At 43.3% G+C, this 18810-nt stretch overlaps 1 protein-coding gene across 14 annotated transcripts in view; it reads right to left on the reverse strand.

Annotated features, from left to right (window-relative positions):
* LOC139576124 (F-actin-monooxygenase mical2b-like) overlaps nt 1-18810 on the reverse strand; it is a 47995-nt gene that overhangs the window by 20095 nt on the left and 9090 nt on the right. For all 14 annotated transcript variants that reach the window (XM_071401813.1, XM_071401812.1, XM_071401808.1 and 11 more), the window contains exons 2-4: nt 8661-9036; nt 2260-2467; nt 999-1115 (exon numbers count right to left, since the gene is read on the reverse strand). In XM_071401813.1, the coding sequence (XP_071257914.1) occupies nt 999-1115; nt 2260-2467; nt 8661-8921 (586 nt within the window). In that variant the 5' untranslated portion in view covers nt 8922-9036. The remainder of the gene's footprint in view (nt 1-998; nt 1116-2259; nt 2468-8660; nt 9037-18810) is intronic.

The raw sequence follows: 18810 nt of genomic DNA on the forward strand, positions 1-18810 counted from the left end.
TGTACTGTTATAAGAACTTAGCCGAGGTGGCACGGTTGTAATTACACTGGCTAATCAGCTCATAATTAACTTCCATGGCCGTAATTTGGCTCTGCTGCTCCTTAAACAAAGCCACTAGGTCTGCTCTGCTCACTGATATTACTGTGTGCTTTGCTCAGCAGCAGCCATAAAATAACATTAGCATCTGGGGAGGTTGCTAACCATTAGCAGCTGAATAGGAATGGCGAAGCAATGATTATGACGTTTAAACATTTTGATTCCCATGGCAATGCAAATATCAAATAAAGGGTGATCAGTGCACTGCTGTAACAGTGCTGCTGTTTACTGCTGGTTGCCAAGGAGATACACTGTTGAATGGGGAGGCAGAACTACTCCAAAAGGTACTAGTTATGGACTTCAGTAACTCCCTGTAGCTCAAGGTACAGTGATGTAAAGCAACGGAATGCATGGTGTGGGAGAGAATATACTGTGTTGGGATCCTCTGGGCAGCCACATACAGGAAATTTTAAACTTGTAATGTATTTGAGGTTTTTCAAAAGGCTTCTGAAGTCATTTCCACTTTGAAATTTCAGACTTGATTTTCCCTTAAGAAAAATGTATCAATCTCTACAAAAATGTCCATTAATTATAATCCACATAACAATTCACATTTCCTGTTGCTGCATGATTATTTTCCTGCTGTAGCAAACTGGCTCAAATTAAAATCATCTGTAACAATCTTACTGACTGTTGCAAGGCTCATGTTAATGTGCACTGTTGATGTTCTCCAAATGCATTGCATGAAGCCCTTCAACCCCAACTAACCTGTCTGATATTGGAAGTCTGGCACCAAATGCTGTAAACTAGCCCTTGCCTGAACCCCTGAACTACAAAAGACCCTTAATTGTTAGCAGGAAGGAGCAGGGATGATGGGTTGATGGGTATTAGGCCAATGTTGATGGAGTTCAATGGACATACAGCTACTGTAAGTGACGGCCTGTAAGTGGGCTGTCACTCACCGTCATTCTCCTGGTTCTCTGGAGGTTCCAGCAGTTTGACAAACTCCACATTGACATGGAACTCCACAGCTATGAGCAGGGCGATCTTCAGCAGCATGAGCTGGAGCTGACGAATACCTGGCAAACACAGACAAGAATCAGGAGTTCTTAGAACCATGCAAGAAACCCAGCTGTATTTTCTGCATTATCTAATACAGTACCTAGTGCATGCACACTGCACAGGCATCCATGCATTTACACATTATACACACAACAAAACTTGGCCTTTGGCCTCACTTGAGAGCTGTAGAAAGATTTGCCTTCAACACCAGCAGTTGGCAGCTCTGCTTTGTATCTACATTTTACATTTACATTTAAGTCATTTAGCAGACGCTCTTATCCAGAGCGACTTACAAATTGGTGCATTCACCTTATGATATCCAGTGGAACAACCACTTTACAATAGTGCATCTAGCTCTTTTAAGGGGGGGGGTTAGAAGGATTACTTTATCCTATCCTAGGTATTCCTTAAAGAGGTGGGGTTTCAGGTGTCTCCGGAAGGTGGTGATTGACTCCGCTGACCTGGCGTCGTGAGGGAGTTTGTTCCACCATTGGGGTGCCAGAGCAGCGAACAGTTTTGACTGGGCTGAGCGGGAACTGTACTTCCTCAGAGGTAGGGAGGCGAGCAGGCCAGAGGTGGATGAACGCAGTGCCCTTGTTTGGGTGTAGGGCCTGATCAGAGCCTGAAGGTACGGAGGTGCCGTTCCCCTCACAGCTCCGTAGGCAAGCACCATGGTCTTGTAGCGGATGCGAGCTTCAACTGGAAGCCAGTGGAGAGAGCGGAGGAGCGGGGTGACATGAGAGAACTTGGGAAAGTTGAACACCAGACGGGCTGCGGCGTTCTGGATGAGTTGTAGGGGTTTAATGGCACAGGCAGGGAGCCCAGCCAACAGCGAGTTGCAGTAATCCAGACGGGAGATCTATCTCTGTAGCTAAGAGCAGATGGAAGTTTCACCTTCTATGGCTAACAACCTTGACATTATGCAATGGAAGGGATTGGCAGCATCAAGGTTACCAGACAAAAAATTGCTTTGGAGGGGAATAGGATACAATAGCATAATCATCAGCTGAATCTAACAATATCAATAAGCAAAATATTCCATTGCAAAAGTAAATACATGTCGGGCTATGGGAAATGGCTGTTATTAATCACAACTGCTATGGCTGTACGTGCAGAAAGGTTTCCTGATGAGATGTCTACCCCACATGTAAAAGTACTTACTGATGTGGTCTATGGCTCCAGCACAGAATTTGCCGTAGAACTTCTTGGCCCCGAGGCCCTTGAGGTCGTGGATGGTGTAGGGCCACAAGTGCAGCACGTTGTTCCTGGAGAAGGTGTCCCTCTTCTCAATCACCACCACCTTGGCCCCCAGCAGAGCCAGCTCGATGGCCGTCCGCAAGCCACATGGGCCTCCCCCGATGATCAGGCACTGCAGGGACAAGAATGACAGAGGGACACCATTATCATTATGAGTGCAAATAAAGGACTCAAAATTGTATTTCATAGTCACATTTCTGTTACACAAAATACAATACATGTGTGCATCATAACCATATGCCTGTCAAAGAGATCATATACTGTAACCTGCCTTATCACCATCATAAATAATACTTACTGAAAATAGAACCATTGTTTAAACCTGCAGACATACTCAATAGCAGATTAAATATGAGGGGATGAGTTGAGTGTTTACTGTATATTGCCAAGTAAAGTGCCTGGGGTGGATGTTTATGGTGACAGTATGTTGTGTGTTACTCTGACCCAGCGCTGGGAGAGTATGTGTCATTACCTCAACCGTAGATCCTTATTACAGCCTAGCCATATCAAAGACATGATTCATGCATCTGCCTCACTCATCTGCCTCACTCAAATATGCATGAAGTCAGTTATTTTGGGTTAAAGGATCCTTCTGAGAATGTGTGGTGAGAACATGACTTCATCCAGCCTTCTAGAAAGGATGAGAAGGAACATTTTTGGAGTGTTAGTTCTTCGGAGGAATATTCTCACCATCCAACCACTCCTGAGTCAGACAGTAGCCCCTGCAGTGGCCAACGAGTTGGGCGGCTTCCTGTTTCCTTAACCTTATAACCAATCAGAGCCTCTCTCAACCAGGCTCAGCCATCTCAGCCCACTGTGACCTTTTCATTTTAGATCCCTTATTTCCTCCCCATCCCAGTCAACCCACACACCTGACCTCTAAATCCCCCCTGTGTGCAGGGAGGGCCAGCAGTATATTTGAACAGCGGGACTCACTTCCTGTCACCCTGTGTGTTTGCCTGAAGAGCCACAGGAACTCACAGGAGGTGTCAATCCGATCAATATTGTGACACGGTCGTGTTTCAGCCCCAGCTTCGGGGGCCTTATCATGTTTGTATACTGTAGCTCTGTGCTGAATGGGGTGTACTCTCTCTCTTTTTCTCTAGCTCTCTATCCTTCCTTCTGTCTCTCATTCTCCCTCTCCCACTCTCTCCTTCACTTTCTCTCCCCCCTCTATCCCCACCCCCTTCTCTCTCTCTCTCTCTCTCTCTCTCTCTCTCTCTCTCTCTCTCTCTCTCTCTCGCTCTCTCCCGCTCTCTCCCGCTCTTTCCCAGGGTGCTGTTTACAGAGCTAAACGTGCCAGCTGCCCAGATCACACCATAAATGGTACCACTGCTCCCAGCAATAAAAATAATATTGGGCTTTAGTCATTCTGTTTTCTCATTCTGCGTGTGTGAGTCTGCTGCAGGGTGTCATCAGAAGGCAAAGGAGAACATAACATTAGCAGGGGTAAGAGTATGAGGTATTCAATACTCATCAGGTATACTAGCCAAACCCAGGTGGCTGCACGTGGCTGTGTCTGAACAGGCCTGGCCCAGTTCTTTTCATCACGAGGAGTGATTAAAGTGAATGGGCTCTTTAACCAATGTCAGACGAATCAGACAGTCACTGAGACGTGCCAGGTGTGTTAAGCACCACCGCCACAGAGGAAAAAGAAAAAAACATGTGGAACAATGCCTTATTCACAAACACAGAACAACATCAGCTCAGTTTATTCAGATGTGCCTAACCACACATCCCACAATGTGGGGTATTATCAAACCTGATATGAACTAGATAATCACTATCAAAGCATTACTTTTGTTTTAGTCTGTCTCTATGGTGCTATGAGAGATGAGCGGTTTGTTTTTCCTGTTTCTATGCAGGGCTGTGTTATCGCAGATGGGAGGGCTTCCTGAGGGCCAGTGAGTCAGATCACAGCTACTTCCTGTCTGTACCCCACCTGTGACCTCACCCGCTCACCCTCACCAGGAGTGGAAGACCCCGCCCCCCGCCTCACCTTTCACTTCTCTCCCGTTCATTACATTACTGCACCTGGAGCCCTATTAGCTGGCAATCAAATCAAAATCAAATCAAAGTTTATTGGTCACGTACACAGTTTATCATACTCACTTCATGCAGAATGTACACTGGAGGCCAACTCAAACATGCTTATCAAAATGGAAAGTGGACACAATGTCAGGCAGTTGGAAATTATTGTCTCCTGGAATCCTGATCAATCTATAGAGCTCAAGACTATAGGATACTGCTGAACAAAACATTATCCTCCATAACTGCACTGTTTTTTAATGAGTACAAATGACTCGTTAAACTCTACAGCTCATCTCTTTAAGGAGTATAGTATTCTAAGACATTAGCTGACTGGTGGTCTCTAGTGTGTACATGCTGTCCAGCCACTTCAACAGGCCAGCCAGGTTAGATTGACAGGAACACCCCCCAACACTGGGCTGAGTGGAGCTCCTTAACACACATGCTTATTCTGGCTTCACCGGAGTAAAACAAACTGACTGTGTGTGTGAGTGAGCGAGCGGAGCCTGTGCACCTGCAGACATGATGTGATGCCTCACTAGCTTGGCCCAGCGTACGGTGGTGGCTCACGCTGTTTTAGGACAAAACGTCAGACTTAAGGTACTCAATCAACTGAGAGAGACCACCGGGAGAGCCACAACATGAACTGGCAACCGTCGCAAACAGCCATCTGGGACTTCATGGAAATTAGAACAGGAGAAAAGGATAAATACTCCTGTCTGGGCATGAAATAGGCCTGAGAAACAGGCAAGGAGGGCACAGTGTGTCTCTGAACTTTCAAATCATACCGTAGAAGGTTCCATACAGTGAATTATTTGCTCAGTGGAAGCACAATTTTCCACAGTATCAAACCATATAATTAAGGGAAAATAGGTCCATCTGTCAAGATGTCACAATTGTCAAGGGAGGATGCCAAGCATGGAAATGTTGATGACACACTGTTCAATGATGGGCCATCTAGGGTGAGATTTACGAGCATGACAAAGACAACCTGTTATAAAGGAAAGCTCCTCTACAATGAGGGGGGAAATAATCCTTAAAAAACAGTTGTTCTGTCTTTAATTCTAACCCGCATTCAGTGGGTTGTGAAGTAAAGAGTTCATGTCTTCACTGTAGTTTAGTCTAAAGGGCAGGAGACTGGGGAACTGAATAACAAGGTAATAAACAATAATACAATGAAAACGTTTCCATGTGCTTCATACATGAGGTATGTGCCAACATTATACAGGCATAACAGTTCACATAAGAAAAAGGAAATTAAATGTAGCACTTATGATTGAAGGCATTTCATGAATGCAAAACCATTCCAAACATATTACCGAGCTCAAGGAGCTTTGTGTTTGCACAACTGAGACTACAAATGATCATGCTACTTGCCATATGATTTAACTAGGCTATTATTGCAATGATAGTATGTGTCATAATGTGGAGTTTGATTGCCTGATAATTATAATGCTTAAAAATGCAGAGAACAGACAAATCAGTCCCTTAATAGAAAACAGTGTCTGTATTTTGCTGAGGTATACTGGCGCTGAAGTGCAGGTCAGGAGCTCACCTTCAGGACATAGCCGGTTCAAATAGTTTCCATAGAATCTGGCACTGGACAGCGGCACCGCCCTGGAAAACTAACCGTCTCTCTCACTGGGCCTCTTCCCACTTCAGCTCACTTCTCCAGACCTCTCAGATGACACGAGCACAAAGCAACTCTGATACTAATAAAATAAGCTTGTCAGATCTCGGGCTCAAGAAGCCACTTCAATAGGCCTAAAGCGCATACATTTAACAGCATAATCAGTGAAAGAGACTAAGCACAGTAACATATGTTCTCTGATAATTCTGTTCAGTGTATCTGCTTCGTATTTAAAAAAAATAAATACAGGCCTTCATTGTGTTCCTCATTAAAAACGTATATATAAGAAACCAACAGTACGTGTGTGTCATTAGCATTATAGCCAGCTGTATGCAGTAACAAACTGGGGATGACTTCATATCCTATACAGATTGTAGCTCCAGCAGGCATTTGGAGGCTGGGTGAGGAATGTTAAAACATTATTATTCCCTGTGAACCACCACCAAACCCTAACGCATCGCTTACGCCATCCACTCCTTGTGAAGAAAGTAAAGTAAAGTAATTTATCAAGTTGTGGCAGGTGGGCTGCAATTAATCACAACAGGAGAGCCATATGCTGTACCACTATCTGTGGGAAATGTACGTCAATTATTTTACTCCTTAAATCTCCTATTCTGTAAACAGACTTGAAACGTAAGAAGTGAGGGTAAGTTGAATTCTAGCCTCAATTTTGTTACAAGGTCGTTCCTGTTTCCATCCACACAGCCAGCGTAAATCAAATACTTACGTGAGTCTCTCCTACTGTACCAACAGTATGGTTAATTACCCAGAACCAAGAGACTGTACTGTACATCTGTTTTATTACTTTGAAAAATAAGACCATTCTACGCTGTCCTGTGGCTTGTCAGACTGAGGAAACCTAGCTGAAACTCTTTGGCACGGGACTAAAGACAATCAGACACTTTAATGAAAGGTTCAATAGAACTGGTATAGCACCTAATCATGGCATACTCTCAGATCAAGGGGGTATATGGTGTTCCAACCTGGTTTATAGCTGGTATCAGAGAGAACTTGTAAAACCTGTCTTATTTTGGATAACTTAAAACACACTTTAATAACAATCTGGGCATGGTTCCAACCTTTTAGGAGGGCCCAATAAAGAACACTGCCCTCTCAGTAGAACCAAGGAAAATAATCACACTTGCTGAGTGATGCTGTCTGTGGATGTGTTATGAAAGCATTCTGGTGACTGATTGAGGGTGCTGTAAGAGGCAAGACTCTGTAGAGCTGTGGATGAGGAGGAATGAGGATAGTGCGGAAGTGAGGGAGGGAGTGAGTTACAGTAAAGGCGTTGGCATGCTTCCCAGCCGAAACAGTTCGGAAGAGTTTGTGAATATATTATGATGACATTTTGTGGTGTTTTTTTGTTTGTTTTGGAGGGTTTTTTCGCTGTTCGGGCACTTTTAGAGAAATACTGCGTCTGCAACCAAACATCTTAGATGTAAAATTGCCCAACTAATTTATCCTCTGCAAAAACGTCAAAATTAATGACAGATTTGTTGAGTTATTTTAGATAAATTCTGACTATTTTGAGGAAGTATATACTGGCTATGGGGTCTCAAAATGTACAAACAGTACGTTTGCCACTTTTTTTCTAGTTTTTCAAGGGACTATGTGAGCATGCTTGTTCGGTTCGCCTAGGTGAGTTCAAACTGGCACCAACCGAAATGAAGCATGCAGACGCCTTAAGTGTCTGCGTTTGTTTGATTGTGGGCGTGTGTGTGTGTGTGTGTGTGTGTGTGTGTGTGTGTGTGTGTGTGTGTGTGTGTGTGTGTGTGTGTGTGTGTGTGTGTGTGCGTGTACGTGTGTGTGTGCGTGTACGTGTGTGTGTGTCCGTGTGTGCGTGTGTGTGTGTGTGTGTGTGTGTGCGTGTACGTGTGTGTGTGCGTGTACGTGTGTGTGTGTGCGTGTACGTGTGTGTGTGTGCGTGTACGTGTGTGTGTGCGTGTACGTGTGTGTGTGTCCGTGTGTGTGCGTGTACGTGTGTGTGTGTGCGTGTACGTGTGTGTGTGCGTGTACGTGTCCGTGTGTCCGTGTGTGCGTGTGTGTGTGCTGAGATAAACTTAGAGTTCTGTCTGATCAGAAGAACACACTTTCTCAGCTGTTTATATGCGCCAGCTGCAGTAAAGGATAGTAGCTGGTTTAATGTGTCCTGACAGGTACAGTTTACAGTGATGACCATGACGTTGCCTAAGTCACTACCCTCCCTATGACAGAGCACTTCTCTACTAAGGAAGGACAAACTGCCGATTGTCTAAAACCGATTACAGCTGGGAAAAATGCAGAGAATCAGTCACACCTCACTATTGTGACTTGAATCCAGATTAATCATAAGCCAATGGGTCAGACCAGTCATACAACTCACAGCCACACAAAGAGAAGTGAAATGCATAACATTCATAAATATTACTTCCACATGAATATATTGGGATCTTATTTCAAACTACTGTAGGGTGTGCACTGTGCAATGTCAAGACAATTTTCACGCTGATGGTCTTGGAGTTCTTTGTCTCTTTTGTCTCCAAAGACTTCCATGAAACAGAGCTCTGTCTACAGTGTGTCAATAATACCAACGGTATATTCAACACCTCTGTATGATACAAAGCAAGTGTTCTTAGAATGTCATGGTGAGTGGCTGTTAGCTTACTTTGGTGCCCACACAAGCCTGGCCCTTCTTGTACTCCTTGTGGCAGGTTCTCTTGTCCAGTTTGGTCCAGAGGGCCTTGGCCCTCCAGGAGGTGAGCCTGGTCTTCAGACTACAGTAGAACGTCTCATGGTCCTGAGGGTCTAGATCCAGCAGCCTGCACAGGAGGTTGAAGGACTGCAGGGTGCCCTTACAGGTAGAGGCCTGGATGAAATTCTCAAACAGCTTCCCTGCCTGGTCCTTTTCCTCCTCTGTCTCCCCCATCTTCCCCAGCAGGAGTGCAGGGTGTTTGGCTGGTGCTGGCTTGCTTTTCCTCCTCTCTCTCCCCAGCTGTCTCAGTGGCTACACCCACAGCCTGGCCCCCATGGTCATGCCCAATCTGAGGAGGTACAGAGAAGACATATTGAGTCTGATGTCATCGCACGGCCTTTAGAAGTGTATCATCCTTAACAGATGGCTTTATGGAACAGTGGAAAATTGTTTAAACAGTCAAATATTGGACAGGAAATGGGGCAACCCTCCATAAAAAAAAAATTATGTTTTATTAGGTAAGTTTAAAAAGTTGACGTTTCGGCTTTCAATGGCCTTCTTCAGAATAATCACAGAGGGAATAGCCTAGTTCATATAGGGCATGGGGAAGATAATTAGGGAGACAGTCAATTAATCAGCCTGCAACAATCACTGGTTTTCTACAGAACAGGTTTCATTGCATTTATTTTATTTCAAATCATCACTGACTTTTGGCAGTGACTTTAATGCATTGTAACATTTCCAATGTAAGAATAGATGTGTTTGAACTCTCATAGAACGCATTTTTACTTGCTGCCAAACTAATACCGCATGCCATACTAACTGATTGTTTATAGATAGATCCTGGGATAATGATTGTCTTCATTTCTGGACAACAATGGACTGTAAAAGAGTGCACATTTCCAAAAGTCACTGCCAAAGTTCAAAAGCTCAAAATAGAAACCTGTTTCAAAACATGCAGTATTCCCATTTCTATGAACTAAATGACATACAGAAGGTCATACACATACACAGAGAATATCAACACATTAATGAATCATGACTTCCATCTACAAAGAACAGTTTGTTTCATTCTAATGACCAAATCTATGGATAAAAATACCAGACAGCTCATTGAGGTCAGAAAGTTCTGTCCATGCCTGTTTGCACATCACTGACTTGGCACTAGTGGACACGGACATACTGCTAATCAGGGAGAAAAAAGTGCTTGTCTTGCGGCTTTCGCTCTCCAGCTGAAAACTGGACAGATGTAAAAAAAAATATATATATAAAAAAAATAAAAATAAATCATTTGCAGAAGAGGGACATCTTCTACCCCTGGATATACTACCTAGAGTTGTAGACTGGTCTTATAGGTCTACATTACATAGTAAATGTACAACCGGGACACTCAAATTAGTATGAGTGATATGCATTTTTACTAATTAGCAGATTTGCAACTACTTACTACTTTTGAGCTACTTTGCAATTACTTAGCATTTTAGCTACTCTTTCCCTAACCCTAACCTTAACTCTTTTAGCTAACCCTAACCCTAACCTAACACCTAACCTTAACCCTAATCTTAACCTTAACCCCTAAAAAACAAATGTTAGCATTAGCCACCTAGATAACATTAGCCACAACAAATGGGAATTTGTTACATATTAGAGGTTTAGCAAATGCATAACATATTGTATGTTTTGCAAATTCATAACATATTGTATGAATTGCAATATGTAACTTATCAATGAATTGTCATTCTTAACATATCATACAAACATCTACAAATGAATACATACCATACGAAACGTAACACACACTAAATGTAATGTCCACGGATGTACATACATAATAATACGAAATGCTCTGAGACCATGTTGAGAGCTGTGTATTTTTTTCGCTCCCCTCTAGGATTTCAATGCCGTTGAATTCCCTATGATAATATTGATGTCTCGACAAGTCCGAAGGATAAAAGTGAAACAGAATATTAGTTTGAGGACAACCTCTCTGTATCATTGAGTGGCCAGGGTGGTACTCAGGCCACACCTTAACTGAGAGAGACCCGAAAACTCTTCATTAATTATGATTTAGGCTCACATGTGCTTACTTTTACTTTTAGCATTACCCTCACGTACCATATATTGAAACATGAAACTGACACAAGAAAAATAACCCAATCCCCTCCTTAAAAAATCATGCCAGGGAATCCACACCAGAGCACAACATCAAAGTAAAACATGGAAACTTCTCCTAAAAATATGGGAACGTTTTGGGTGGGGACCATGGCTTCTGTGAGGTTTGGGAACAGCAATCACTTGATATTCAAATCATCCATGGAGAGAGCTGGCCTGTGCTGGGCTTGGCCAAGGGAGAGGTGAGCCCAGCCCAGCAGGACCTGCTGCAGTGCCGTCCCCCACTCTCCACCTCAACTAACACTACAGGGCCTGGGGGAGGTACACTATATATACAAAAGTGTGTGGACACCCCTTCAAATGAGTGGATTCGGCTATTTCAGCCACACCCATTGCTGACAGGTGTATACAATTGAGCACACAGCCATGCAATCTCCATAGAGAAACATTGGCAGTAGAATGGCCCGTAATGAACAGCTGAGTGACTTTCAACCTGGCACCGTCATAGGATGTGACCTTTCCAACAAGTCAGTTTGTTAAATGTCTGCCCTGCTAGAGCTGCCACGGTCAACTGTAAGTGCTGTTATTGTGAAGTGGAAATGTCTAGGAGCAGCAACGGCTCAGCCGCGAAGTGGTAGGCCACACAAGCTCACAGAATGGGACCACCAAATGTTGAAGCGCGTAACATGAGCATTATTTGTGGTCACTGAAAACAGTTCTCATACAAACAAAATCCTCCTATCTTACAGAATCCTGTTTGGCCCAAACTAGCTGTATATTTTGCATCCTGTTCACTGTTGTTGTTTCTTTGCCTTACAGTCATTCATCCTGGATAATGGGATGCCAACTCGTATTGAGGACAATGTGGGAGGGGTGTCAACTTCTGTCCCCCAGGCTGATACACACAACATAGTGACCCCCGGCTCCTGTCCCAGTGTCAGACACAAAACCCTATAGGCCTCTCTCTGGAGACAGCCAAGCCACAGACCGCATTCCAACGCTACATGCCTCACATAGCACTGAACTGCTCTATCAACAAGGAACCAGAGGCAACGCCTACCGAGCTCTGTCAATGGTTCAACCACAGTTATCCAATGGCGTGCTCATGACTCTGGGCCCATTCTGTAGTCCTTTATCAGTGTGTTTTTGTGATGTAATGTTTATGATGGCTGGGAGGGGCTCAGTATAGCATACAGGTGCTTTAATTAGTTTGGGGCAGGGTCATTTGTTTATGCAAAGGGTGTATTATTATGCTGCTGTGGGGTAAGGTTGTTCCCTTTGCCCTGCAAGGTGTGGTACAAGACAACATCTGCATTCACACCATTGTTGAAATAACAACAGCAAATGGTGAGAAAATCCTGCAGTGGATGGAATGAATGGCCCGCTTTGTCTGGTTATATTGGTCTTGTTGGATGTGACCACATGATGGTATTTGCAACAGTTCATTCTGTATAGATTTCATAATAAAAACTTAAGGACTTCTGTTGAACTACAGTAAACAACCGCTTGGGCTTCCATTAACAAGTAGTTGTACTCCCAAAACAACATTTCAGGAAGCAATTTTAATATGTGGCTATCACAATATCAGACCATTTCCAACTAAGATATACAGTAACTACAACGTCTGCTTGGAAAGTTGAAATACAACCAGGGGTTTGTGCTCCAAGCTTCACAAATTGTTTAAAAAGCTATAGTATTAACACCTGCTGGGGAGGTCTTTCTGTGTTGGTTAATGGAAGCTAGCACACACTGCCCTTACGGCGCCTTCGGAAAGTATTCAGACCCCTTGACTTTTTCTACATTTTGTTACGTTACAGCCTTATTCTAAAATTGATATTTTAACTCTTTTTCCTCAGCAATCTACACACAATACCCCATAATTTCAAAGTGAAAAAAGGTTTTTCAATAATATTGCAAATGTATAAAAAAAATATAAAAAACAGAAATACCATATTTACATAAGTATTCAGACCCTTTGCTATGAAACTCGAAATTGAGCTCAGGTGCATTCTGTTCCCATTGATCATCCTTGAGATGTTTCTACAACTTGATTGGAGTATTTGTGATAAATTCAATTGATTGGACATGATTTGGATAGGTACACACCTGTCTATATAAGGTCCCACAGTGTGTGTCATAGCAAAAACCAAGCCATGAGGTCAAAGGAACCAACAACCATCTCAGCATAAATCGGGCCTGGTAGAGTGACCAGATGGAAGCCACTCCTCAGTAAAAGGCACATGACAGCCCGCTTTGAGTTTGCACCTAAAGACTCTCAGACCATTCGAAACAAGATTCTCGGGTCTGATGAAACCACGATTGAACTCTTTGGCCTGAATGCCAAGCATCACATCTGGAGGAAACCTGGGACCATCCCTACAGTGAAGCATGGTGGTGGCAGCATCATGCTGTGGGAATGTTTTTCAGCGGCAGGGACTGGGAGACTAGTCAGGATCGAGGCAAAGATGAACGGACCAAAGTACAGAGAGATCCTTGATGAAAACCTGCTCCATAGTGCTCAGGACCTCAGACTGGGGCAAAGGTTAACCTTCCAACAGGACAACGACCCTAAGCACACAGCCAAGACAACGCAGGAGTGGCTTCGGGAAAAGTCTTTGAATGTCCTTGAGTGGCCCAGCCGGAGATCAGACTTGAACCAGATCTAACATCTCTGGAGAGACCTGAAATAACTGCACAGCAAAGCTCCCCATCCAACCTGACAGAGCTTGAGAGGATCTGCAGAGATGAATGAGAGAAACTCCCCAAATAAAGGTGTGCCAAGCTTGTAGCGTCATACCCAAGAAGACTCAAGGCTGTAATCGCTGCCGAGGTGCTTCAACAAAGTACTGAGTAAAGTGTCTGAATACTTATGGAAATGTGATATTTAAGTTTTTTATTTTAGAATAAGACACTAACGTAACAAAATGTGGAAAAAGTAAAGTGGTCTGAATACTTTTCGAAGGCACTGTACGGTCAGCTAGAAGAGCTGAGGCTACATTGTCCTAAATGGAATCCCATGACCTCACCCATGATCTCCATCTGACAGCATGGAAAGGCAATCCGCAGGCAGACAGCACCAGCCCACAAAGAACCCGTAAAAAACACACATACAAAAAAAAGAGAGAAAGAGCGAGAGAAAGAGAGACACAAAGAGCAGACCGCAGCTGGGATCAATGGCCGTTCCAAGCTGTTTTTACGCGAACCTGGACGCTCGATTTCACCATACTGTACAGGTTTCAACAATCATACCTGTTTTTTAAAATCGTATCTGCCCATCTATGACTTGGCTAATTACTAATCCATTTGCAAACACTGGCTACTCATTTTATGCCTGTAATATAATTTTAACAATGAATAAAACAAACCATCCCATCACTGGTGCTTTCACAATACAGCACAGGTGTCTCAGTTACATGTTATTGTATTAGATAATAGTTCTCATAACTTTGTTATTCAAAGATTCTTGACTCATGACTCTGACAGAGTATACTCTACAGAGAAACTGAGGCAGAGCTATAGTATATAGTATATCTCCTGAAGGTTATTCTGAGTTCAAGTAATCCAGTGCATTTTTCAGAGGTATGAGTGCACATGCTATCAGTTTCCAGAGGAGGAATTCCAGAGATGTGAAGTATGTACCTGTTACAGCTGGCCTGCCAAGGCAGAACAGCTAAAGGGAGCTAGCCAGAGACACACACTCCCTCAAACACACACATACCTGTATACCCATTATACTGTAAATAATCGGCACATGTTCTATGAGAACAAAACAATTATTCAAACACTAGCTATTTAACCAATGTTCTGGAATGTTTTATTTATTACATTTTTGTTATATCTGACGCTCTCATTAGCATGGTTGCTCTTGCGCTTACATATTCTTGATAAGAATCAAAATATGTTTAATTTCCATACCATATTAGCCATCAGCTGTGACTTAAATTCCACTTCAGTTACACATGCAGCTCCATGCAATGAGACTGGTAGTGGAGCGCATTTAATGAGGAGAATCCCAAGTCACCTTAACACCTAAAATACCTTTACAACAACACCAGGTTGTATTAAGACTTAGTCTAATAACAACCAACCAGGCAATACATGGTATTAGGCAGAAAACACTGGCCAATAACTTAAGAAGTGGGCCTATTGCTGCATCAGCCATGGCCATAGAAACTGAGCAATATAGTACATACTGCTAGACCAGTAAAACACAAAACAATGACTTGATGTCCATCTGTGTTGCTCCACACAGCCTCTAGCTATCAAAAGACAATGGGAAGCTGACGACTCAAAGGAAAACAGTGGGAGGGCTGGGAATGACACGTAATGCAGTTAATTACCGAGAGAACTGAAGGAAACTAGGAAGGAAGCCCTCAACCCCTGATAAGCAGACATTACGCCTCAGAGCTGGACAACAATCTAAGAAAACCATATGTTCCAGCATCCCGCCAACAACTTTGCCCCTCTCCAGCCCTCATAACTCGCTTGTACTATCTCAACTCTGAGAAATCTGGCTGCTTCTTCAGGCAGCGGTGCCAAAACAAAGGAGAGCGTCTTGGACACGGTTAAAAACACTGCGTTATCTGGCCGGCCCCAGTGAATGTCATTCACCTAGAGAGGAAAAAATAATTAATTTACACAGAAGCAGGCACTGGAGAGGTGAAGCAGCTGTCTGCCGTCTGGAGGCCTGTCTGACCCACGCAGTGTGTGTTAACCACATGTCCTCTTGGACTTGGAGAAAAATGTATCTGGACAAACTTCAGACACAAAGCACATAGATAATGTCTGTCCAGCTATTTGAAGTTTGACAGACAGTATGTAATCCACTTAGCACAATAGTTTGACCTCATCCAGTGGCACATTATTTTCTCCATTTCACACAAATAAATGAGCAAATAGCTGACAAACGCAGTGAACTCTCGCCATGTATAAAGATCCCACACAAAGAATGCTCTGATGTTCTTAAATCAACATTGAAAAAATCAGGGAAACACTGGCCTGATGCCATATTCAATGCAATCATTACACCAATAGACCATACAGTAACATGAGGTCCTCATAATGTGAGGGATATCAAGATTCTTACGGTGAGAAGTGACTGCACAAGGCAGATTTTTGGGTAACTGACATTCCCCCAGACAGTCAGACAGACATTCAGTCAGCAGAGGCAATTGGATCCAAAGATCCTGTTCCATATTTCAGAATGGCACCGAGGGGTTTATATGACACTGGATGACCACAGGGAAGGAATAGTGGAGCCGGTAAGGCAGCTTTCAGGGAAGTCATGCTCAGAATAGACAGGTGTCATGTTCCAGAGGAAAACAGCACATGTCCGGGAGGATAGCCTGACATCTGTATAAGACCACTCTACAAACATAAATACACTGTGTTGCTGACCACAAAGAGAACAGCTCCATCAGACCTGAAGGATCTGTGCCACTCTTCAGAAAAAGGACTGCTGGACTCTGTCCATTACATTTGATGACCATTTATTGTGATCATAGACACAATGATGGAGTGCTTAGGGGTTGTTGCTCTGTAAACACAATTCTACTTTAACCCTTACAGTAATTTGAGGGTAAAGAAAGTCAGCAAGTGGTGGTGTAAAGTAATTAAGTAAAAATATTTTAAAGTACAACTTAAGTAGTTTTTGGGGGTATCTGTATATTTTTGACAACTTTTACTTTTACTTCACTACATTCCTAAAGAAAACAATGTACTTCTTACATTTTGAATGCTTAGCAGGACAGGCAATTGGTCCAATTACTTATCAAGAGAACATCCCTACTGCCTCTGATCTGGAAGACTCACTAAACACACATTTATTTTATTAACCAGGCAAGTCAGTTAAGAACAAATTGTTATTTACAATGGCCTTGTTCAGGGGCAGAACAACAGATTCTTACCTTGTCAGGGATTTGATCTAGCAACCTTCAGGTTACTGGCCCAACGCTCTAACCACTAGGCTACCTGCCACTCCTCATGCTTTGTTAGTAAATTATGTCTGAGTGTTGGACTATGCCCCTGTCTAAAAAACATGAAGGAATTTATGTAAGGTATTTGAAATTATTTATACTTTTACTTTTGATAATTAAGTATATTTTAGCAATTACATTTACTTTTAAAAGTTAAATATATTTTTACTCAAGTAGTATTTTACTGGGTGACTTTCATTTTTACTAGAGTCATTTTCTATTAAGGTATGTTGACTTTACTCAAGTATGACAATTGGGTACTTTTTCCACCACTGCCTCCAGCTACATGTGGCAGAGCTCTGATGTGTTATTGGGTCATCTGATATGTGAGTGCGTCTGCTTTCCTGTCCAGATCAAAGGGATGGAGAGCTGCCACTGTGAAACTGCCTTTGCTGGAGGTTAAAGCACAAGGACTGAGTCAAACTCCTTTTAAGTTTCCTTAATGACCGATTTCTGAGCTTGTACAAGCCAGGGGAAACTTGTTAATGTAGTCTAGTTGGCGATTTATATCCTGCTGATGACCGTGGTGGTTTAAGTTGGCAGAGCGGGATCCTACTGAAAGGATCAACCAATTTAAACCATGCATAAATCCTGCAAGTGATTTGCTTTCTGAGCCTCAACCTCCCACATCCTCTTTCTGTCCTGGTGCTGGAGCTGTTGCATGGAAACATGTGCTCACTTCCACAGTGTGGCTCTAGGAAGGAAGTAATGCAAAGAGGAAGAAGAAAGTTCACACAGTTCTGCTCTGGGATATTGTGAATAAGCTTACAGACAGACCAGTCAGGCTGGAATACGGTGCTCATTTGGAATGCTGTCTGCTGTTTTATTGACATCAGCTTATTTGTCTTCTTTACTGTAGTGAGCCCTGAGAAAGTGACATACAGTGGGGAGAACAAGTATTTGATACACTGCCGAATTTGCAGGTTTTCCTACTTACAAAGCATGTAGAGGTCTGTAATTTTTATCATAGGTACACTTCAACTGTGAGAGACGGAATCTAAAACAAACATCCAGAAAATCACATTGTATGATTTTTAAGTAATTCATTTGCATTTTATTGCATGACATAAGTATTTGATCACCTACCAACCAGTAAGAATTCCGGCTCTCACAGACCTGTTAGTTTTTCTTTAAGAAGCCCTCCTGTTCTCCACTCATTACCTGTATTAACTGCACCTGTTCGAACTCATTACCTGTATAAAAGACACCTGTCCACACACTCAATCAAACAGACTCCAACCTCTCCACAATGACCAATGGCCAAGACCAGAGAGCTGTGTAAGGACATCAGGGATAAAATTGTAGACCTGCACAAGGCTGGGATGGGCTACAGGACAATAGGCAAGCAGCTTGGTGAGAAGGCAACAACTGTTGGTGCAATTATTAGAAAATGGAAGAAGTTCAAGATGACGGTCAATCACCCTCGGTCTTGGGCTCCATGCAAGATCTCACCTCGTGGGGCATCAATGATCATGAGGAAGGTGAGGGATCAGCCCAGAACTACACGGCAGGACCTGGTCAATGACCTGAAGAGAGCTGGGACCACAGTCTCAAAGAAAACCATTAGTTACACACTACGCCGTCATAGATTAAAATCCTGCAGCGCACGCAAGGTCCCCCTGCTCAAGCCAGCGCATGTCCAGGCCCGTCTGAAGTTTGCCATTGACCATCTGGATGATCCAGAGGAGGAATGGGAGAAGGTCATGTGGTCTGATGAGACAAAAATAGAGCTTTTTGGTCTAAACTCCACTCGCCGTGTTTGGAGGAAGAAGAAGGATGAGTACAACCCCAAGAACACCATCCCAACCGTGAAGCATGGAGGTGGAAACATCGTTCTTTGGGGATGCTTTTCTGCAAAGGGGAAAGGACGACTGCACCGTATTGAGGGGAGGATGGATGGGGCCATGTATCGCGAGATCTTGGCCAACAACCTCCTTCCCTCAGTAAGAGCATTGAAGATGGGTCGTGGCTGGGTCTTCCAGCATGACAACGACCCGAAACACACAGCCAGGGCAACTAAGGAGTGGCTCCGTAAG

Source organism: Salvelinus alpinus, chromosome 5 (genome assembly GCF_045679555.1).
Source record: "Salvelinus alpinus chromosome 5, SLU_Salpinus.1, whole genome shotgun sequence".
NCBI lineage: Eukaryota > Metazoa > Chordata > Actinopteri > Salmoniformes > Salmonidae > Salvelinus > Salvelinus alpinus.